Source organism: Hyperoodon ampullatus (assembly GCF_949752795.1).
Source record: "Hyperoodon ampullatus genome assembly, chromosome: 8".
In the NCBI taxonomy this organism is placed as follows: Eukaryota; Metazoa; Chordata; class Mammalia; order Artiodactyla; family Ziphiidae; genus Hyperoodon; species Hyperoodon ampullatus.
In genome coordinates this window covers 31,796,390-31,820,610 of record NC_136921.1, presented here as the reverse complement: position 1 = coordinate 31,820,610, position 24,221 = coordinate 31,796,390, and the positions used below count along the sequence as shown (strand labels likewise).

General features: G+C 37.1%; 1 protein-coding gene across 4 annotated transcripts in view; it reads left to right on the top strand.

The window, feature by feature from the left end:
* The window catches only part of PARD3B (par-3 family cell polarity regulator beta), a gene marked incomplete at its 3' end in the record, with an annotated part of 1,052,967 nt that overhangs the window by 652,552 nt on the left and 376,194 nt on the right, over positions 1-24,221 (top strand). For all 4 annotated transcript variants that reach the window (XM_079710158.1, XM_079710159.1, XM_079710156.1 and 1 more), the window contains one exon: positions 4,564-4,608. In XM_079710158.1, coding sequence (XP_079566284.1) covers positions 4,564-4,608 — 45 coding nt within the window. The remainder of the gene's footprint in view (positions 1-4,563; positions 4,609-24,221) is intronic.

Below are 24,221 nucleotides of genomic sequence, written 5' to 3'. Positions count from 1 at the left end.
CTCTCAACTCTAACAATGAACCTAGTTGAAATTAAGCCAAAAGACACTGTGTGTTTATCCACACCCTTTTAAAATGTTCCACTGGTGTTGGGTAGTTGGTAGACCTTTGATTAGCTTCAAAGGTCTACAACCAAAATAACTGGAAACATAGGCCCACAGGGTGCTGTGTTTCCTGAGCAAGTCTTCCTGAACCAGAGGACGCACCAGGAAATTAACAAACATCCAAACCAAAGAGTGTCCTCCTTACGAAAAACCTTATAGTAATTAAATCAAATAGTGTCCATTGATCTTGAGTTGAATGCCAGGAAGCAGGAGCTTAATAGAAAACCCATTATCTAAATAAATCTAGAGAAATCTCAGGAGGACAAGTCCACAGTGCCCTCTAAGAATGTAATATAAATGTCTGTGAATTTCATCTTCAGAAGGACTCAACATTTCCCTAATACCTCTTCAATTACTATAATAACTCTTTAAAGTAATCAAGAGCAAATAGTACCAATCCTTGGAAACTGAAGGATAAGAAAGGGAATATAATATCCTCTAGAAACTGGAAGGAAGGAAGGAAGGTAGGTAGGTAGGTAAGGGAAGAGGGAAGGAAGGGAGGGGGGAGGGAGGGAGGGAGGAGGGAAGGGGAGAGGGAGAGAGAGGTGGGGAGAAGAAAGAAAGGAAGAGAAGACAATCTGTCATGAGAACCAGAACAAGAAATTTTGGTTCCTGCTCCATCAACACTCTCTTACTTGACACTTTTGGTACCTTACTTACCATTTTGGAATGGTAGGCCTTTCCCACACCAGGCTAACTCATTTTCAACCTCTTGTAAATAAGCTCTTTGTTTAAAATGACATAGCTATCATTTTAATATTGCTACTGTTCCAACTGCTGTGCTATCTAAATAATATGCAGGAAATGACTAGACTTAAGCTCCAACCCTGAGAGGAAACTTTATAGTAGCTTTAAGGTAATATGAGTTATAAAAGAAGTTGAGTATTAATTATAACACTTGTCATTTTTTTTAAAAGCTTGGTAGTGTGTATAATTTTACCTCATTTTCTCACTTGCTACTGTTATTTAAATCACTTCCCAGCACTAAGCATGTGCATAAAAGATGATTGTTCCCAATTTAACCTTTTAAGTAAAATGTATTCTATTAATTAAGTCATTACAGTTCCCTCTATTTTCTATGATGTTTATTCATTTATCTTCTGTCCTCAAGATAGACATCTGTGTCAGTGAATATTTTGGAGAAAGACCCCTAATTTTTATGCCCATCACCCATTTGGATGTTCTACACTGTTTATTGAAATAGTTTGGTAGTGTTCTAAAGAATTTCAAATTGTCAATTAAAATAATTAATATTCCTACTAAAAATAGTGATAGTATTCAGCCAAAAAGTTAAGTTACCATGTTCAACCTAACATGGCAAGGGAATTTGCAGTACTTAAATTGCCTTAGATTTAATGGGATAACTTATGTCTGTTAAAAAAAAAAAAAGACAAAAACAAAAAATAAGATCCTACCCTTGTGTGAATTCCTTTTTCAGAACAACTGCACAAAATAAAATCATGTATGTAGTCTGAATACCATATTTCCTTTGCCTTTCTTCCACTACAAGATGAATTGGGAGCCATGTAAACTGGGAGGTAAAACCTGCTGTGGGTATTGGATTATCCATGAGATAGCAATTGAAAGTACCTTGTGCCCTGCCTATTCCTTTGTAATCCTAGGCAAGTTAAATCATAAGCACCACCGCCATCATTAAATTCACAACCTTTACCACTCTCAGTTTCCATTTATCAAAAGTTTTCATTTATTGAGAAACATGTACCTGGAACTGTGCTAAGTGCTTTTTTACATTTATTTCATTCAGTTCTCACAACTCCTTGTACAGTGTTTTTATCTCATTTTTCACATGGGGAGACTAAGGTTTAAAGGAGCTTAGTAACTTGCCTGGTAAATCTTGAATTCAATCCACATCTGTCCCATTATTAGCTATCATGTTATTCTGTAACATCTAATATAAATTAACTCAATTTAGTTTATCATTAATGATCTAATAACTAATATTTATTAAGCACTTACTATGTGATCTTCTAAGTATTTTGCATAAACTTACACAAATAATCTTCACTCTAAACCTATGGGGAAAGCAATATCAACCTCATTTTATATATGAGATTGAGGCACAGAAAGTTAAAGTAAATTGCACATAACCAGTAAGTATCTAAGTCAAGATTTTAACTCAGACAGATGATTTCTTATCTGTGTAATGGAGATGAATTATTTCAGCTTGAACCTATTAGAACTGTAGATTTCTGAACATGTTAAACAAATTTATAGCTAACACTTGTTAATATTGGTCAACATAGAAAGATTTCTATTAATAACATATATTCAAATTAAAAGGGTAATAGTGTTCTAACATATGGGTGTCTGTCAAGTGTTTTCTTACATTTAATTCATGTTATCAATAATCTGAAAAATATAACAACTCTTCTATGATTCATCACAAGTATAGTAGAGTGATTAAAAGTGCCATGTTTAAGCTCTGGCTCCTCCGCTTACAAGCTGTGCCACAGTTTCTTTATCTGTAAAGATAATAATAGCTATCTTTACAGGTTACTGTGAGCATTAAATGAATTAATAGCTATAAAGAGTATAGGGTAGAACTTGTATATTACAAGTGCTCGGTATTAGCTTCTAGTATTATTTTTTTAGTCACCATCATTGTTTTCCAATATTTTTTCATTTGTACTATAGATTCCACTGTATATTTTTTCAGACCTGGAAAAGACAGAATTTGGCCCACAATTGGAGCCTGATACATATGGATTGACATCTCCAACTGGAAACACGAAGAAAAGTCCAACAAGATTTTTAAGCAATTAACACCAGGAAAATCACAAACGTAGTGCTTTTGTCTAGAAAGTAAAGAAATAGCTTAGGAAAGGAGTGCTAGGTGGGTGTGGGAAGATTTAGGAAGATTTTTGTATAATAACTGGGTCAATGAAATATGACTGAATGTTGTAGGTAAAGGAAGGAAGAGCTTATTACTCTGAGACCAATCTCGTATTTGGGAAAATGAAGAGGTCGTCCTTTTTGGCAGAGTTCCCCTCACCTTTCTTCCACCCTTGAGCCACCAGAGTTTTATAGACTAATGTAGACGATGACATATGGTGAATATTGAACAGCTGTTGGTGAATATTGAAGTGATAATCCATGCAGAGTTGCTTAAGGATTTAGAACTTGGCCTCTTTGTTCATGAGAGATATTGGTTAGTAGCTTTCATATAACATCTTTGCTTGATATTAACATCAAGGTAATGGTAGCCTCACAGAATGAGTTGGGAAATATTCCCTCCTCTAAATTTTCTGAAGGAATTTCTGTAGAACTGGTATTATTTCTTCCCTTAATGTTTGGTAGAATTCATCAGGAAATCAGCTGGGTCTAGAGTTTTCTTTCTGGGAAAGTTTTTAACTTTCAATACAAATTGATTAAAAAACAAACTATAGGGCTGTTAGATTATCTCTTTCTTCCTATATAAGCTTTGGTAATTTGTGGCTTTCAAAATCGTATCCATTTCATCAGAGCTGTGTTCATCTAAAATTTTATCCACTGCTGAAGCAAGATTCTTCTTCCTATTCTAATGGATGCCCCTGAATTTTGAAGTTTTTCACTCTGGGTATTGGGAATAGGAACTTTATTCCCAACCTTGTGTAAACTTTGGACACTGTGCTCTTTCCCCTTTGGGGCAGTTCTGTCCCAGGTCTTGGGTAGTTTCCTCACATGCATGTGATCATCAGCAATTAATTAAATACCTGAGGGTATCCTTTGCAGATCTCAGAACGATTTCTGTATACCTCTCTTCTCTCCAATTCTCTGACCTAAACTGTGTCTGCCTTGGTTTCCCTGGGCCTCCAGTTTCATGTCCTCAGGCTGGAATATCCCTGGGCTCTGCCTGTGTTCCCCTTCCTGCACCACAACCTGGAAACTTTCTCCAGACAGTAAGATGGAGCAATGGCAGGAGTCACCCACCTGTTTTCCACCTCTCAAGGGTCACTGTTCTCTGTTGCCTGATGTCTAATCTCTTGAATGCCATTGTTTCGTGTTTTGTCTATTTTAGAAATTTTTTTTCAGGAGGAATTGTAAGTTTGTTCCCTTTTGCTCCATTTTGTCCAGATATAGAAGTCTGATCCTTGGGGATTAGATATATTGCTGTCATGCTCAAAGAGTTTTATTATATATTATACAGCTCTAGATTCTTGAGCTTCTCTGTTTTTGTGGATACAGAAACAACAGCCCAGTTAAAAGAACTGAAAGTATTAGAAATTTTTGAAAGAATGAAATTCTATTCACAGAAGGTTTAATGTACATATATTTCTTCATAACTGTCTTTAAATTATGTACCAATAGAATTGAGGTGCCCCAGGCAGGCTGGGGAAAAACGTTTTCTCAAATCTTTGCCAGTAAAAGATTTCACTTATTACAAGTCTATATTAATTTATTGTTCAAAAAATGGCTGATTTACAAGCAGGTCTGATCCTTGTCTCTTTAATTTCTTTGCAGTGCCAGATGAAAGCAAAGTCCATTCATTGGCTGAACACAAATCGGGTAAGAAATTCCTTGTAACTGACTTTATATTCTCCTTCCTGGAAATCTCTGGCTGTGTTTGAGTAGCAGATGGAACCTGTTTCCATCCACTCATCACTGAAAGACTTGCTAATTAATACATGAGATGTCTCTGACTTCCACAAAGGTAAATTATTGCTTGGCCATGTGTATAGTGGCATAATGTATGCTGACTCAAATGTTTGAGAAGGAGGAAGAAAGGTTTCCAAAAAAATAATTATAAAACCCCAAATCTTTAACCTGTATGCCAGCTGAACACTTAGAATAACAAAAAAATTACAAAGAAAACCCAAGAAAATTTGAAATTATTTTCCATGATGACTCTCACATTAAAGTGGCAGGACAAAGAATTCCAGAATAAGAAAAATGTGGCCATTTCTTCCTTCTCAAAAAAAAATCATTTTTTTGCCTGTCATCAAAGGGGATTGGGCCTGAGATGACTGTATTCTCTTTCTTTAGACTCATGAATGAGCTCCCTGGAGGTGCCCTAGGAAGTCCACAAGGACTCTGAGGGTCTCCAGGCTCTTCCTCTGTTTCGTGTGAGATACCTTCAGGTCTAAAATCCAAGCTTTTCCTTCATTGCCAAATGACCTACCTTCTATTCCTTTGCCCTTTCTTCAGCATCATTTATTCACATTAGTTGAAAACACTTAAAGCTACTAAGCTAGTAAATACAGCAGTAATCCTTTTCTTGTAAGAGTGCATTATTTGGGGGGAAACTATCCATTTTACTCTTAGAAATGCCACTCCAAACAACAGGAGGGTTATGATTTGTTGGCATCCCTTCGTTTCTGAAACAAAGAAGTCGTTCCCATCACCAAGCATCTCCTGTGTTTATGGGCCAATTATGTTCTCAGCAGTAAGTGGCCTTGATGCCTCATTACGTCCATCATGTTCCAGGGCAAGATTACGATTTTTTTTCCTTTTCTTCTTTCTCCAGATTCACTAGTGATAACAGCAGGGAAGGTCTGGTTCACAACTCTTAGATGTTTTCTTTTCTGCCCCTCCTAATAAAGAGCCTAAGAGGTTAGATCACTGTAAAAGAAAAGATTTCTGAGGGAGTGATAAATTGCCACATGCTGCTTGTTCCCATGCCTGGTACTTCTTGTCCTTAGCTCTCTTGCACATATTAATACTTGAAGATAAAAACCTATTTACATACTGGGATGGGCTTCAAGATAAGAAGTAGAAGCATTTTTTTAAGAATGTGTATCAATTTGGTTTTTGAAAACAAATAATAAACTTTCTGGCTTTTTCCAGGAAATCAAATCTTACTCTAATCTTACTTCATTTCCAAACAAACTACTGTTAGCCAATAACTAAAAATTATTGTCACTCTTTTTAAAGGCAAACATTATCTTGGTATATTGCTATAATATTTTAGGTAAATTTTAATGATATATTTTTATGTAGTGTGAAATAAAGATATTAGTAAAGAAGTACTCTAAACATAAAAATTGAAATAATCTTCCAAATTAAAAAAAAATGTTAAAAATGACATAATTTTAAAGCTGTCAGTCAGGTTAACTGTAAGGTTCACATGGCAGGGTTATTTTAGCTGGTAATAGAAATAATACTAATGGTCTTCATATCCCATGAATCAAACTGTTGAAATACATCAGATGTTTTAAATAAGATTTTTGTTACTAATGAACTATTATTACAATATTCACTATTCTTATATTTTAAGTACTTTTATATCCTATTGCAACATCATCAAATTTTTCATTGACTCTCTGTGGAACCAGGGTAAATGCTGAAAACAACCAGAAAGTTGATAACTTTGGAGCCAAAGTGGCATACGATAAAACACAGTGAAGAGGGCTAACCAGTCACCTCAAATTGTGAGCTCTAGACTTAAATTAAATAAGAGCACTCTATAAAACGTTAGAGACAGTACTGAGAAAATAAAAAGCAGCATGATAGAAAAAGATGCTATTAAGGTCTTGAATTATAATGCTCCTCAAGAACCCACCCCTCCCATGAAGTGCAACTCCCTGTGTGGGCTACACTTGGGTAGAGCATTTTCCCATTAGGCTTTGGTGGTGATGACAGTGAAAGAGAATTAAGGATCCTTTTGATTCTGGCAACCTGTTTCTGTCATTTTTAACATTCACCTAATATAGAACTATAGTCTCCATCTGCTACAGTCTAGACCACTAAGCAAGTGCCAGTTTGGATTGTAATGTGCAACGTGCCCTGATCATTCATACTTATCTCACCAATGTCAGCTTCTTTTTGTTTCACCTTTCTCTTCCCCAAATCCTTTCTCCAGAATTTTCAGGTGAAAAAGTGATATCTCTTTTGCTAAGAAGAAAGAATATCTCCCTCTGTCTCTTTTTAATTATAGAAATGTGGGCCTCTTTCCCACTATCCAAGACCATCAGGAAGTTAAATTAAATTTTATGTGCAGACCTAAATCTATCATCCATCCTCTTATTTAGGATGATATTCAACATTTTAATAAATTCATCTGAGTTAAAATTTCTTCTGAGTCAGCTACTTAGTGTGTAGAGAGCCATTTCATGCCAAGTTCCATCTGTTGGTCTGGCTTGGGTACTTCCCAAATTTGTGACAATATCTTTGGCACCATTTCCTTGGCTTATTCTTTAAATGGTTGATTCCTCAGATCTCAGATCAAATCAAAGTCTTAGGTAAGAAAAATCTTTCTAACATTTTTGGCCTAAAATGTAGTATTCCCTCACCTCTCCTGGAATCAATCCAATATTCTTGAGATTTCTCTAATAATCTACCTCAGGGGCTACTCCTGGCAGTGCATTGCATCTCATACCTTGGCAAGGAAAATGGCAGGCTGGTACTCCTGTTTATAATCTTATGGGGTCCTCTTCCACATATAAGAGGTATTAATGTTTATGGGATGGTGAGACCTACCATAGAGAAGTTAAGAGCAAAATGCTTTTTGTTTGGCTCCTTTAAAAAAAAAATCATAAGTTTCAGAGAGCCTTGAAAAACCAAAAAGCTGTCTTTCACCTTTTCCCCTAACTATCTCACTAATTGAATTCTGACAAAACTCAAATCCTAGCAATGCACAGGGGAAATAACTTCAGCAAAATGTATATTTTAAGCAATAAAACCATTTTTTTAAATGACAAATATTCTGAGGAAACATTAGAATCCAAAGAAAAATGACATCAGATTTGTCATAGCCTTTTTTTTTTTACATTATACTTTAATTTTAGCTATACACAGACTCATAAAGTATGTCTGAGAAGGAGTCCTTTTTTTTTTCCCTATGTACTGAACTGACACTTAAACCAATATTTTAATGCTCCTCAGCATTCAGACAGAAAGGACTTATAAATTTTACTTTTTTAAAATGTGCCTTCATATTTTTTTGTTTTGATTTACTGCTTAGAATGGTTTTAGTATGTATTGACTGTCTACAGGGATCTTTGCTGACCCAGCTCTTTAAGATGATGCAGTACTGAAGAAAGCCGATGAGTCCTTCTTTATGAGCTCTGACATATTAATTAGCAAAATGGACTAAAAAGCTTTCCTATTTCTATTTAAATTTCTTATAGTCTCAAACACCTGTCTATATAACTGTAAAACAGGCAAGTCTGTAAAAGTAATGGTAGGCACTAAGTCCAGACCTTTTCTGAGATGAGTTTATCAATTAATGAGCAAGTATTCATTAACAATCTAGGGGGACATGTCTCCAGCTGAGGTGCCTTGCAGCCACTAAGTACAGTTGATATCTCAACACATTTTGCTAATGAAGAAGCTGAAGCTCAAGGCATAAGTCCTTATTCTCCCAGTTGGTAACTCTTACGGTTAGGATAGAAACCCAGATGCGGTGTGGCAGAGCCCATGAATTTGGACACTTTATATTCCACCAGCATGTGCCTAACACCTCACAATCTCAGGAACTGAGAAGAATATAGGAGTAAGACACAGTCTAGTTGGAAGGCATGACACACATATCAAGATATTCTATAAATCATTACTTACCTTTTATAACCTCAACTAGCTAAACCAGGAACACAGTAGGTGTAATTTCTCTATGGTAATTCAGTGAGCAGGAGAAGAACATCAAATTTGATCATTTGTGCCTTTGTTTCTCTGCATGCATGTGCACGTGAATGTGTGGGCCAAGAGATGTATGAGAAAAAATATGCATATGAGGTGCACATATTATACATAAGTTATAGGAAATGTGCATGTGATACGTGTCTTACAGCAAAGGCTGAGAGCTTAATATGCAAGTTGCTAACTTGAGAGAACATACATTCTGCTTTAAATGCATTGTGTGTAGGGACTTCCCTGGCAGTCCAGTGGTTAAGACTCTGCGCTCCTAATGCCGGGGGCACAGGTTCGATCCCTGGTCGGGGAACAAGATCCTGCATGCTACATGGCACGGCCAAATAAATAAATAAATAGATGCATTGTGTGTAAACTTCAAATCTAGAATGTTCGAATGTAGCTAAAGAAATTGCTGAATCTTTGCAAAAGAAAAGATAAAACATAAGGTGATTGGATAGTCACTTTAAGAGTAATGGGTTGTTAAATGACATTTCATAAATTTTGTTGAGTCTTAGTGTTCCATACTTTTATAGAATATCTAAGTTAAAATATGCATTTAAATTTTGGAGCACCAACCATGATCACTTTTCATATCTGAGTCTTCTAATTGAATTACTGTTTTTTTTATGACTTTTCATTGTTATTGTTGTTGAGGAACTAAAATCATAAAGTAAGTGGGTAGTGGATTTGAACTCTGTTTCTTTCCTCATCAGTTGGTTAAGGTAATACTGCACAGTCATCTATTTGGACAAACATTTTTATTGGGTATTTTCTAAGCTTCTGTCATGTGTTATGTTGGATAACTATAGCTTTAGACACAAAAAAACTAAACATTTCCCACATGCTTCAGCCTTGGTTTACATTTCCATGGGATTCAGGATGTTTTCATTAGAAAAAAATTAATGATACATCTAGGATTCTTTCTATAGAAACTTGATTATGAAGCAACCTTAGTGTCTCCTATATTGCAAAATGTTAGTGATTATGCTATCCTCTAAATTTCAAAGAATCAAATCAAATTAGAAAGAAATATATCGTGAGATAAGGTTATTTACTATTCAAATATGGTGTAGGTGTGTGCATTTATAAATTTCATGAGTAAATAGATACTACACTTTTTTTATAAATCAACTTTCAAAATTATTTCTGTTCCACTCGTGTTTATTAAATACCCACTCTGTAACAGGTATTAAGTTTTAAGCGCTGGAGATACAAAGTGACATGTGTCAGAAAGGAAGTGCTTCCATAGCAGCATCTGAAAGATAAATTGAAGTTTGAGGAATAGAAAAGGTCACTGAGCTAACACTTTCCAGGCACATGGAAAGTTGTGAAAACATGAAACTTCATGGTGTGTTCCAGAAACTGTAAGCAATTCGACATGGCAGGAGTGCAAAGGGGAGAGTGACATGCGAGGAGATTAAGCAAGAAGGCCGAGATTAGATCATGGGGAATGCCTACCAAATGAAAGAATGTGAATTTTATCCTACAGGCTCAGAGAATCTAAACAGATTAAAGGAGGGGAGTGGTCAGTTTTATAGTCTAGTGATATCACTCTGGTTGTTGTGGGGACTTGAAAGGATTTTTTTTTTTAAGGCAAGAATAGTTAAAAGACCACTGCAATAGTCCAGATAAGAGATGATGTGGGCATAAATTTAAGTGATTAAATTAAGGAAAGAAAAGTATGAAATATTTAGAGAATAAAGCCTTGAATTTTGTTGTTTGTTTTTTAATCAAACTTAGCGGGTAAGTGAGAGAGAAGATTCAATTTGATTATCAGTGTATCAGTCAACTCTTGCTATAACCATGCTACGTAATAAAACCAACAGTTAACATTTATTTCTTGATCATGTATCTTCAGGTGGGCTGGGACTTGCCAATCTCAGAAGTGTTTGGCCAGGCTTGGCTCTAACCTGTAGTTCAGGTCCAGGTTTTCTGCCTGTGTCTCTTATCCTCCTTGGGCCAATGGTTTCCTGAGGCAAGTACCTTTACCTTTGATAACAACAGTGATAAGATGAAAATAGAGTAGACAGAGAGGGAACCCATAAGCTATGTGGCAGTGTTCATGTATTAATGATGTGAGAGTGAAGGTGATAGAAGGAATGATAAGAGGAGTAGAAGGAAGTGTGGCAGGATAGCGTGAGCTCTGAAAGAGTCAGGATTTTATATAAGGGTAGAGAAGCAATGTACCTGAACATGCAAATGCGAAATAAGGAGATAGCTGAGCCCCCTCCCAACCCTGACTTGCATGATGTGCGTGGGAAAGAAAACCTTCAAATAAGAGGGCTGCAGGAGAAGCAGAATTCTTGGTGGAGAGCTAGATTTCAATGAAGGCTAAAAGGAAGGGGAATTTCCAGAGAAGGGGTTGGAAGTGAACAGCATTTTGTCAACCATGGGAGGATAGTGGAGATTCGAGAAGGCAAGGTGGAGGAGTCTGGGCTGGAGGGCAGAGTGGGATGGTGAGTCACAGGGAGATGGACAGAGTGGTGTAAGGCTACAGCACAGGAAGGAGTAGATGACCAAAGGGCTCACATCTTGGGAAATGACTAAGGGTGTCAGGAGCGATGCACCTAGTCTGTTTAGATGGCTTTGCAGTTGCCAAGAGAATCAATTCTCACTCTTTGGTAAATAGAAAAAAGGCTTGAGCCAGTTATGACTCAGTGGTGACCTGGAAGAATTATTTTTTTGTAAAGAGATCCTATCTCTGAAGGATGAGGAGATGAAGATTTTCCAGGAGGAAACAGTCCCAAGGTTACAAGTTTTGAGAAGATGCTTACATTGTACTGGGTTTGGAAACCGAGAAATGGCCATGGGTCATCATTTCTGCTGGACAGGAAACAGGAGAGCAGGATCAAAATGAAGTGGCTTGAGGAGGAACGGGAGGTGGAAACAAGGATAGATGATCTTTCCAGAAGCTTAATATTAAGAGAAAAAAAGAGAGATGTATCTAGAGAAGAGAAGTTGTCTTTTGTTGGTGGTGGTATTCTATTTCATGTGAATGAGAAACACTGGACCAAGTTTGTTGACTGAGAAGAAAGAGACATTTGTAAGAGAATGAAGAAAAAGGAAAGAGGAAATTTTTAAAGGGATAGGATTAAGAGTATAGTTTTATAGCAGCTGGCCTTGAAGAGGATGAGCCAAGATGGAAGGGAAAGTGGCAGGGCTGCATGTAGTACAGACAAATTTGTAGGTAGAGGGAGTAAGACATTAAGGATGTTAATGGTCTCAATTTTCTTGATGATGTCAAAGTCTGTACATAATGGCATTGTAGGGTTGGTCAATAGGCTGGTCAAGAAAATAAGAAAAACTATAGATAATAGGTAGCCCATGTTGGGATGTGTTTAAGTCACTGAAGCAAAATTGGATGGGAAACTACGAAACAATATATGTACACCTACACATGCACATATTCACTGCATTCAAGGGTTGAGTTGCAAATGAGCTACAGTTTTCCCCTGAACAAAATGTTCTTATCTTTTGCAGTTATATTTTCAATTCTCTATTTACGGTGAAATTATAGAAAGTTAGGACTAAGTGGATAGTTATATATGTCTAATACAACCAACTTACTTTAAAGAGTAGATTGATACCTAGAAAGGGAAAATCACCCCCCACCAAAGGCCCAGCTGGTCAGACCTGTTGACTTCTACTTCAGCAACCTCTTGCTTTGTGAATTCAAACATCATTGCTACCAGTTTTGCCTGATTTAGTAACCTAAACTATCATTAAAATGCTCAAAATTTCCCCAAACCCAGCATGGATAACAGAAAGAATAATTTAGCACAGCTCTGGTCTTTTGTCTTTTCAGCTTCTCTCATTGAAACCCACCAGAATTGAATAAGCTTCTATATATAAAAAGTATGTACTTTGTTCAAAGTTTATTACAGACTTTGTCACAAAGTCTGTATCTGTTTATGGTTGCTATTCATTATAGTTTATATTTTTATTATGGTGTTTATTTTTCCCCTAAATATAAATGTACAGGACAAATTATTCTATTCTGAGCTCCAATAGACATTTGTTGATATGGTGTATTCGGTACATACTTTTCCCCTACGCCCTTATATATTGATATTGATATTACAGATTTCTCAGCAATGAAATTTTTTATTATCCTGTCTCATAATTCAGAACTCAACAGCTTATCTTTGGAGATAAAATTTACTGTGCTTAAGTGTGCATTGATTTAGAAAATGTATAGTTTCTAAAGTCTTAACTGTTTGAACAAATTAAAAATAATTTTATACAGAGACGAGCCTATTTCTATATATGTCAAATTTTTCAAATGTGGCTGAACTCTCTGAAACTTCACCATCCATGGGGAATATGTGTCTTGTACATTTGGAAAACAGTGGTTTGGAACTGACAATTCTAATAGTGTTTTTAAATGCCAGAGTGAACATCTACAGTGAAAAATATTATTAAATGACTACATGATGGTTGATAAATACAAAGTGAATGTTTGACATTAAAACTTTACTGTAGGCTGAGCTATCTGTACTCAGCTTTGGACTAGCTGTGCAACTGGAGAGGGACAACAGTAGGAGCCACAGAAAACAGCGAGTGACTTAAAAATTACACAGAGACGCCATCATCAGTCAACATTATTGTATGGACTTGAATGTATCATGGGTAAAAACAAATCACATTCTCAAAAACATAATAACTATAAATGTTAAGCTGTGAGCACCAATTCTGTCCTCTTTCCTTTATATTTAGCTTTAGGATCTCCTAAGTAAACTTCTTGCAATGAAACAATTTCAGTAAAATTGTTGGACTCTATACCTACTAGCTTTTTTTTTTTAATTTATTTTTGGCTGCATTGGGTCTTCATTGCTATGCGCGGGCTTTCTCTAGTTGCGGCGAGTGGGGGCTACTCTTCGTTGCGGTGCGCGGGCTTCTTAATGCGGTGGCTTCTCTTTTTGCGGAGCAAGGGCTCTAGGTGCACGGGCTCAGTAGTTGTGGATCATGGGCTTAGTTGCTCTGCAGCATGTGGGATCTTCCTGGACCAGGGCTCGAACCCGTGTCCCCAGCATTGGCAGGTGGATTCTTAACCACTGCACCACCAGGGAAGCCCCCTACTAGCTTTAAATGATGGCAGCCCTTTATCAAGAGTAGATTTGGCAGGAGCTACAAAGCTTTTCAGTTCCTATGTAATTATGTTAGAAAGGTTTACATTGACACCTGGAATTTTAAATCACTCTTCTAAGGAAAGTATTTTATGTGTAAATGTGTTGTGGAGAGAAAAAGCGGAGACACTCTGATTCCAATGACCCAGAGAGGTTATAGCTCCCTGCTTGTAGGACCTTTTATTTTAAACTTCTACGGATAATCTAGTCGCCAGTGTTAAGTGATTGGCTGTTTAGACATTCCAGCAGTGTTTTACTTCTGAACTTTTCTCACCAAAATATTAGCCGACATATGATATTGGAAGGACAATTTTAAAACCCAGCCTGAGACACCTGAAGATCAGCTTTTACCCAGCCTGAGACACCTGAAGATCAGCTTTTACATAATAAATGCCCAATCTGTGTTGAATAACATAAAATATGTCAAAGCCTAAATTTTGTTTGTTTAATATCTGATAAAGGTATAACAATGCCAACTAATGGTGAGAAATATTTTGGAATATATTGGTTTTGATAATGTCAGTGTGACTTTACACAAGTTGTGTGTGTATACACACATATGAGTTCCATAAGTGAATGCTGGGTTGAGGGGGAGGGAAGCATTAAAAGACTAGTATATTTCAAGAAGGGTTTTGCCTACTTAAAAAAATGCTCATTTGTTCCTGTATTTAGACTCTATCGACAGGGATAAATTTCAGTACCTTTAACAAGTCATACCATGCCCTCTATCACCTTGTCTTGACCTGCCCTTGCAGCCTCTCTCATGCCACTGTCACCCTCCACCCCACCCCATCCCCGCCTCATCACACTTGTTCCCAATTCACAGAGCTACTCACCACTGCTGTCTGACCATATCTTATTCTTTCATGCCTCAGAGCCCCAGCGGACCTCTTGGAAGGCCCACCTCCCTGAGAAACCCTCCCCAGCTTCCTCAGACCAAGGTCTCCTCTGGTATCTAGGCTTGTTTAACTTCAGGTGTCTCCAGGCTCTGGTTTTATACTTTTTAACTTCTCTCACCCTTTCCTGCCCTAGCTCACACTTCTGCTCTAGAGCCGGTTAGCCCCCAAGGACCCGCACAGGCTGCTTCTCAAATCCCCTTGATCAATAGTCATGACTCCCTTAGATCATTAATAATCCCAAGTCCTACCTTTTCCTCATATAGGCAGGAGAACTCTGTTATCTACTGATTGAAAGGGCAGGAACCAGTGTTAACTCTTTTATTAAACCAGTATTTATTGAATGCTTACTGTGTGCCAGACACTGTGCCAGGTACCACAAATACAGGGTTGTGTAGACTGTGGATTCTGCCCCTAAGATACTCACAGTTCAGTAGCAACAGTAGGAATGCAAACACTGAAACTACCATGTGCTTATACATAAATGCAAATACATAGAAAAAGTAACAGTGGTTACCTTTACTTAGAGGAAGAAGATGAGGCTGGGGGGACAAGGGGGACTTCTGCTTTATCTGTAGTATTTGAATTTTTACATTGAGACTATATTTATGTGCAGTTTGAGTAATGAAAAACTTTATGGGTTTAAAAAAGTAAAAACTTTTCAAATGTACTAAAATTTCACATGCTGAATCTAATCATTGAAATGTTGTACACATGAGATGATTTAGTGTGGGGACTGGCACAGAATATGCACAGAAGAACCACAGGAAAAAGGATAGTTTCTGGGAAGGAGATGAGAGGCTGAATCCTAGAGTCACGCTGGGAACCTATTTGGGGCCCAAAAGTATTTTGGGAGGAAGGGAATAGAGAGAGGCTTAACCATGAGATACCTCATTTATGGGTTGCTGGAAAATGTGCCAATGAAAAACATATTTGGGGAATGTTAAACTCCCCTGTCAATTTTTGGTATCCTAGAGGGCAGGAACTTAGTCTTTGAAATTTATTCAGTAAGGCACCCACTTCATGCTTTTTAGAGGTTCATGGTGCCCAACTGTGTCCAATAAAAGCAGAATTATAATGAGGGCTTGTGATGAATATGTAAAAGTTAAAGAGAAAACTGAAAGCAACCTAGATTACTTCTTCTTGCTAAAATAAGCGAATGCAAATTCATTAACACTCTGTTGATAATTAGAAACCACACACATACACACACACACACACAAACAAAACCACTTACAAATTCCACCCCATCAAAATAGAACAAAGCTGTTGAAAGTAACCTTTTGAATAAAAACCCTTTTATTAACTAATCCTTTTTTTGTAAATGTGCATGCCTTTTCAACCAGGAAAACAACAACTGCAGAGAAAGAGGGAGAAAAAAAGCAGATAGTTTTGTAAAGTATCATGATACTGCCATCAGGGAGTTGTCAGAGGTATTTAGAAATGTTGGTGTCAAACTGGTGATGGAGGCTTTTTACTTGTTATACTCAGAGAAAATGTTACTATCGGTAAGTCTAGTGACCTAGCGGTTGATGAACTATTTTAAGTGATTTATATGGACAAACACTTCTTATTTTTCAAAAGTATGCATCTATATTAATGTGTATTAGTAAAGTACTATTTTTCTTTTTATAATAGGGCTACATTTTTAAAAATAAAATATTAATGGAAAAAGTATGAGGTTTTAAATAATATTAGGAAATAACAGTGTAAAATGATTTGTGAACATGGCAAAATATCCTGAAGTCATATGACACAGTTTGCTGAGGTCTGGGAAACAGTGATGAATTCTGTAAGTTTCCATCAGCATGTCCATAGTTTCCATCATCGTGATTTTTTGCAAAGCTCAGAAAATCTTGGTTTGAGAAAAGTACGTCCACCCTGAGGCCTTGGGCCTCACTCTCTGGGCCCCATTTCCTGTCCATGGACCGATGCCTTCAATTCTGGTTGAACACTGGCTCCTTCAGCAAAGAAATGTCCAAATCTTTAACTGTTTCTTACTATGAACTTCTCTCCATCAAGTTTAACTTGAGTTATATTTTGAAGTACATTCCTCTAACAGGCCACCTTCATCAGAGAAGGAAACATAACAGATACAATGGTGCCCTTCTGTGTGAGCCTGGAAAAGCAGTCTCTTGCAAATGCAGAGTCAGCCTTCACTTTTCACCTTTCTTTACCTACCCCATTAATCCAGTAGGAAATCAGGTTTGTCCCACAGGAACACAACCCAAAGCTTTCCTTCCTACCCTTGCCCATGCCACCATCACCTCATGCCTTCAGTAGCCTCCTAACTTCCATACTCTCTGCCATTCCATTCTCCTCACAAGAGCCAAAGGGATCTCTGGCAAACATGACACAAATCCTGTCCTCAAATGCTTACAATCCTCCAATGGCTTCCCACCATTCATAGAAAATAATCCACATTTCTGACCACAACCCCCAAGGCCAGCCTCATCTCCCTGCTTGCCTTGCTGACTTTGTCCCCACTGCTTCTCTCCTTCAGGACACTTGGCCCGGGTTGCCTGCTTTCTGTGTTCAGCAGGCCAACTTGTTCTCTTCTGGGGCCCTTTGCACATGCCTTCCCTCTGCTCAGAATGATCTCCCTCCCCTTCAAGTGGCTGATTCCTTCTGATTCAGTTCCTAGGTCAAGTGTTCTTTCTTCAGATATACCTTCCCTGACCACCCCATCTAAAAGAGGCAAAATAAGTCAGTTTCTGTCACTTAGTCTGTTCACTTCCCAATAGCACTTATCACAGTCTGTGGTGTGTGTGTGTGTACGTGTGTGTGTTTAACGTACTGTCTGTCTCCTCATCTACAGAACGTGAGCTGCACACAGGCAGAGACCTTGGGCCCCACTGCAGGAGCAGTAGCTGGCACAGAGTAGGCATCCTTTGCTCAATATTTGCTAAGTCTTTTTCTTGTATGTCTTTTTGCATATTTTTACTTTCAAACTCCCCATGTCTTTATGTTTTATATGTGTGTCTTGTCTTAATTTTTTTTTGTTTTTGTGTTCGGTCTGACAATCTGAATTGTAACTGGGAATTTGGCACATTTGCACGTATTGAGATTACTAGCATATTTAGATTTATGTTTATCATATTATTTTATACATGAGTCACTTCTTGTCCTCTTAGAATGAATTCCTGTTTCATTTTGGGGCTTTTTTGTTTTCTTGTTTTTTTTTATTTTTGGCTGCGTGGGGTCTTTGTTGCTGCACCCGGGTTTTCTCTGGTTACAGCGAGCGGGGGCTACTCTTCATTGCAGTGTGTGGGCTTCTCATTGCAGTGGCTTCTCATGTGGAGCACAGGCTCTAGGCACAGGGACTTCAGTAGTTGTGGCACGCGGGCTCAGTAGTTGTGGCTCACGGGCTCTAGAGCACAGATTCAGTAGCTGTGGTGCATGAGCTTAGTTGCTCCGTGGCATGTGAGATCTTCCCAGACCAGGGCTCGAACCCGGGTCCCCTGCATTGGCAGGCAGAAGGCCTTGGAAGAAATAGCTGTGTGCCTTAATGTGCCTTAACTACTGCGCCACCAGGGAAGCCCTTCATTTTGTTTTTAAACCCACTTTTTTCTTATATTAATTTGAAAATTATACACTTCACTCTTATCATGCACACTTAATAAAATCTAAAATTAGTTCATACTTAATCCTTTTCCCAAACAATATAAGGAACTTAGAATACTTTTGCTCTCCTTACCCCCTCCCAATTTCTATACTGTGTTCCATTTTTTTCTTTCTTATTTTTTGCTTCACATATTATATACTAATTTTAATGTTTTCTGTATCTATTATTTTTTCAAACTCACCCGTGTATTTACCAATTTCTTTTCTTACCATTCTTTCTTATACCTCAGATCTTCCTTCTGGGATCATTTTCCTTCTTTCTTAAGTATGCTCTTCAGACATTCCTTTAATGATGGTCTATTGATTATACTCTGTTGTTTATCAGTAAACATCTTGTTCTGACAGCTAGTTTTTTTTTGTTTTTTTTTTGTTTGTTTGTTTTGTTTTTGTTTTTTGTGGTACGCGGGCTTCTCACTGCTGTGGCCTCTCCCGTTGCGGAGCACAGGCTCCGGACGCGCAGGCTCAGCGGCCATGGCTCACGGGCCCAGCCGCTCCGCGGCATGTGGGATCTTCCCAGACCGCGGCACGAACCCGCGTCCCCTGCATCGGCAGGCGGACTCGCAACCACTGCGCCACCAGGGAAGCCCTGACAGCTAGTTTTGTTGAGTATACAGTGTTATGCTGGCAGCACATTGAAGGTGTTTTTTCTACTGTCTTCTGGCTTCTACTGTGAAAAGTCAGCCATTGGCTTAATTGGCCTCTCTGTATCAGTGATCAGTCTTTTCTCTGAACACTTTTAAATTCTCTTTGTCTTTGATGTTTACTTTCACTACCATCTAGGTCTTGCTGTAGGTTTCTTTATATTATCTTTCTTTGTATATAATGTGTCTCCTACGGCTGTATATTAATGTTTTCCATCACTTCTGGGAAATTATAAATTATAAATGTTAATGTGCCTCTTCCCCAGTGGAACTCTTATTAGATGTATGTTAGACCTCACTCTTCAGCCATGTCTCCTAGACACTCTTTCATACTTTTCTGTCGCCTTGATTCTGTATTTCATTCTGAGTAATTTCTCCAGGTCTATCTTCTAATTCCAATTTGGTATCTACATATCTTTCGTGTTTCTGCTGTTCTCATCCACGGTGACTTTTTCTTGGGATTTGGTAATTTCTCTTTAGGATGTCATACTTGGTTGGATTTAATGTGTGAGCATTTGGGGGAGCCTGATTTGCATGTGCTTTTCTCCACAGAAGATTTAGGTTTGCTGCTTCTGGGGTACAAGCAGAGTACTACTAACCTGGAACCCCTTTCATATAATTTCTTGGCTGACAGCTTAATTAATGGAGAGAAAAATAAACTTGATTTAATACCTCCAAGAGGACAGTTGTCCTGTGGTTGAAAATTCTCAAAGAGACATGAAGATTGTCTTTTTGTGGGTTTTGTTTTGTTTTGTTTTCATTATTATTTTTCTTTTCTAGAACCAGAGTAAAGAGAGATTTTCTTGAACTCGCTTTGCTGAGGAAAATGTATTTGATCATTGAGGTTTCTTAGCCTACCCTTCTACTAAGGTTGTAGGTCCTTTTGAGGGTTGCTTTGCTTCAGGATTTCCCTTAATTTCCTATGAGATAAGCAGTGCATTTAAATGTATATTTGTTTTAATTTATCCAGGATCTATTTGTATTTTATTATCGGGATTTTGAGAATTAATACATAGCTGGAAGCAGAAGTCTCTAGTCTAATAATTGCTGAATGAATGAATGGATGAAAGAATGAATGATTATCCTTCATAAATGGCTGAGTTCAAATAAACCACTGGGCTCAATGCGGATTAAAGCACATGTTCACCCAGACATGGTTTTATCTCACTGAGTCTGGATTACTTTTGACAAAATACTCTTTAGAAGTATATGGAAAGCCACATGACATAGGAACAAAGTTGGGAATGATGTCCATAATATGCTGAGAAAGTTTGAAATGGAAAATTCCCTTCATAAGAAACCACATAGTAAAAAGTTCTGGTTATATTTGTAGTTTCAGGCTATGATTTATTACACTGTCTAGAGATGATTATAATGATTCATTGTTATAGGAAGAAATAAAATAGGGTTTACAAAGGAGCTTTTATCAGATTATGATTTGCCTTGTCATGAAGTAGGGAAGAAGAGGCTTATCTGGCTATTTGTTGTCACTGCCTATGTGGGCCATGGATCAGATACTGATTAGAATTTTTTTCTGGATGCCTAGAACACCCTCCAGAGTGAATTCCTTGTCATGACCACACCCAAAGAGTAGTTTATGAGAAGGCTGTTTGATAGATCCTTTAGGTACTAAAACAAATCAAAACCAGTCCTGTTCATTCCAACAAAAGCTGTCCTTCCATACGTTCTCCTTTTTGCATCAAATGCTCTTTGGTTTTTCTCTTTCTGAAGTCCAGAAATTCTGATACTTTTATAGAATTTTTGTGCAACTTCTCATTTATGCAAGACATGTTACCATAGAATAGGTGCTGAGATTGGGTAAAGGAACAACATGAGAATTTGGATGATGTCAGCTTATAGTCCTATAACTGAAGAGCTTATCTTTGCTGTTAGAGTCTACTAGGATTAAGGAAACCCCATTAGTTCTCTGGAATGAAAATACTAGCTTGGTAAGCATTAGTAAAATAGATGATGTGCTTGTTGCCTGTTGTGGATGAAGAAATCAGTAGACTTTTGTTTTTCTTCTTTCTCTGTGCTGTTTCATCCTTTGTTTCTATGAATTAGAATTTCTGGGTATGGCATCCAGGGCTGACACTGCACACACAATACCCTTGGCTCCAAAGAGGTCGTGAATTTGGATCATTTCCCAGATTATACATCTGCCCCTGTAGCTTGCATTTCAGAGCATATGGCTGTGGCAGAGGGGGCATATTAGAAATTGTCCCTGCATTGCTTCTGAAGTGTAAGAAAGAGGAAGCACCTTTTCATCCGGTCATGAAGTTGTTACTTGAGTGTTAAAACGGTATGGGTAAAACTGTTTTCTTGTGAATTCCCTTCAGTAGGTTAAAATGCATTCAGTGTGTTGCTGTCACAGAATTCATACAAAGTACTATATGGTAGAAACACACAACACAAAAAACCCTGAATTTTGTTAAGGAATTCTTATGTCATTTGAAATGTGTACAGCAATGCCTACAAGAAGGAACAACTTGAAATGGTCCATTTATTGCTTTACATTGTATTCATTTCTCAAGTGCTAACAAATATGTATTTTTTTAATATTTATGTCTACAAGCAAGTATTCATTGGAGTAGTATGTTTATTTCCAGGGATATCAGCTATTAGGGCTTCTTTTGAAATTGTGAAAATGTAAGATTCTGCAACCTAGGTATAGAATGCTACCAAAAGGCAATTTAGGGCTAATTTGAGGCCCAAGGTAACCGGTGAGTTGCTGTGAGGATAATGCTTTGTGGATCTGGAGAAAGAAATAACAAAAGTAAGAAGGTAAAGAGGTGAATGTTAGCGGAGATGTATCATTCTCTCTCCTCAGCTAATCAGTCACTTGTGTTCTGAATATATCCCCAGCTATTTCTTCCAAGGCCTTCTCCAATCAATGAATGGCTTTCTCTTCCATCTTCATATTCTTCTGCATCTTTGGCTCCTTCCTTTCATCCAAGGAGGAATAATCTAGGTGAGAAAGAAACAGTGAGTGGAAATGGTGGGAGTATATGGAAGCAGGGAGTAACAGAAGGAAGGGAAGTCTAAGCAAAAGCAATGGAAAAGTAAAAAAAGTAAGTACAAATGGGAACTATGTCTTAGAAGCTTGTTTTCCTTGCTAAGGTGTCTCACATGATCACGTAAATAGCAGACAGATTGACCATGTTAAAACAAAACCTGGACCATGTCATTTTTCTTCTTTGAAGCCTTCATTATGGACCAGCTAAATAACCAAACATAAAAAGAAAAGAGGACCTCCACCTGTACCTTACATTAGATAAGAAATTTATTCAGAATGATTCATCAATCTAAATGTAAAAGCTAAAACTTTAAAGCTTCTAGAAAAAAAATAGGAGAAATTTTAGTGATAGTTGATTAAGCAGTACATCTTTTAGGACCAGTTAGACTACTGAGTTATTTTAAGTAAGCAGTAATGAGAGGTTGAAGACGATTGTTAAAGAGAATAGGAGAATTGATAAACGTGTTGTAAACGATGTTACAGATATAGGGTATATAGGACTTGACAATTTCCTGTATTTGGGGACAAGAGATGGGGGGGGACTCAAAACTTACCTGAGACTTTTAGGCTGGAAGATCAGCAGGAAGGTGGTGCCTTTGACCAAATGAAAGGAACCATGAAGAAAAGCCAAATTATGAGGAAGAGTCATTTGAAAGTACTAGTCTGGAACTCAAGAGAGAGGTCAAGGTTAGCAATACAGATTTAGAAGTCATCTGCATAGAGGAGATATTGAATCTTGGATTTGTCCACAAGATTGCACAGATTAAATTAAGTAATAATTCTTTAAAAGAGTTAGTAGCCATTAATTCATTTGGTTAACTAAAAGCTTAAGATGAAGGCAAAGGCAGTTACTAGGGTTAATGATCAGTCTCATTTTTGCTATTATCATGTTCAGTAGCTTGAAACGACTAGGATTTTTCTCTGAAAATTAGCAGCTGTATGGAAATGAAAAATTTCTAGCAGTTACAAATTCCGTATCAAGTTAAATCAATTTATATATTTATATTCTTAAGGGATCTTAAACATACAAATGAGATTTTTGTTCAAGTTTTTAAATATTAGGTGGATATGAGTGCATAGAAGTCATTATGCAATGAAATTTGCACTGATTTTGCCCATATAGTCTTGGGTTTTCTTTTAAAATGCAATTTTTTGCTTGTTTATCATATTACTTGTTTAATTACTTAAAATTAATTAAAAATACTGTTTTACACACATACATAAAGTGTGAAGGTTTGCAAAGAGTGACTATTATATCTATAGTTAATTAGTAATTCATATTACCCAAATATAAAACCATATATTTTAATTTGCATAGTCTCTATGCTTGTGTTTGCTGGTATTAATGCTGAAATTTTCACAAAAATTGCTCTAAACTTTACTGTCCTCAGAGCAAGCAGGGAAAAAATATCAACACTGAAACTGGATGGAGGTAGCACCAATGACTTACTCCAAGATAAATTAATATTTCTTTTTTCTTAGGCTTAGACAAAGAAAAGACTTCCAAGGATAAAAATAAAATGCCTATTTACACGGTGGCCTTTGAGGACTATTAGAGTGGTATATAGAATAGATGCACTTTCAAGAGTGAAAATCTGATGTTCAGTGTCTAAATGTTAGAAACAATGGGGAATATTTACTTTTAAAATTATGTGAAGGGCTCTGCAGCTTTTTCTTCATTGAATTTTGATGTGCTGATATAATGATGACAGTGTTTTTCTACCTACAAGTGGGATAATTTCTTATATGTGTGGATTAGGATGGAATCTCAGGTGCTTTTTGATATGCTACTTTCAATATTGCTACTGACATATTGAAACTTTACAGAAAAGAGACTGAACGCAGTGTAGTTATGTAGATGTCACTTTTCATTGTTTTATTCTCAGAAATGAGAAAAACTCTTCTAGAAAACATTGATAACAAGGAATATTTTTTAAATTAATATTCAGTGCTCTTTTTAAAACTTGATATTCATTGATTACAGTAGTTTCAAGTCACATGCTAGTATAGAAAATTGAGATATGCAAATCTTTGGATTTTTCAGAAGTGAATTTTATCAGACACATATTTATTAAATTAAACAGGCTATCAACTAGAGCCTAGAAATTCTCTGTTCATACAGATTTTTATCATCTTGGAACTTGGCCGGGACATAAAATGTAAATCTTGAGAGAAGTGCTTTTGATTTTTATTAAAAGTAACTTGCACATCATATAAGGCATCAATCAGAAGACTCATTAGGAACATC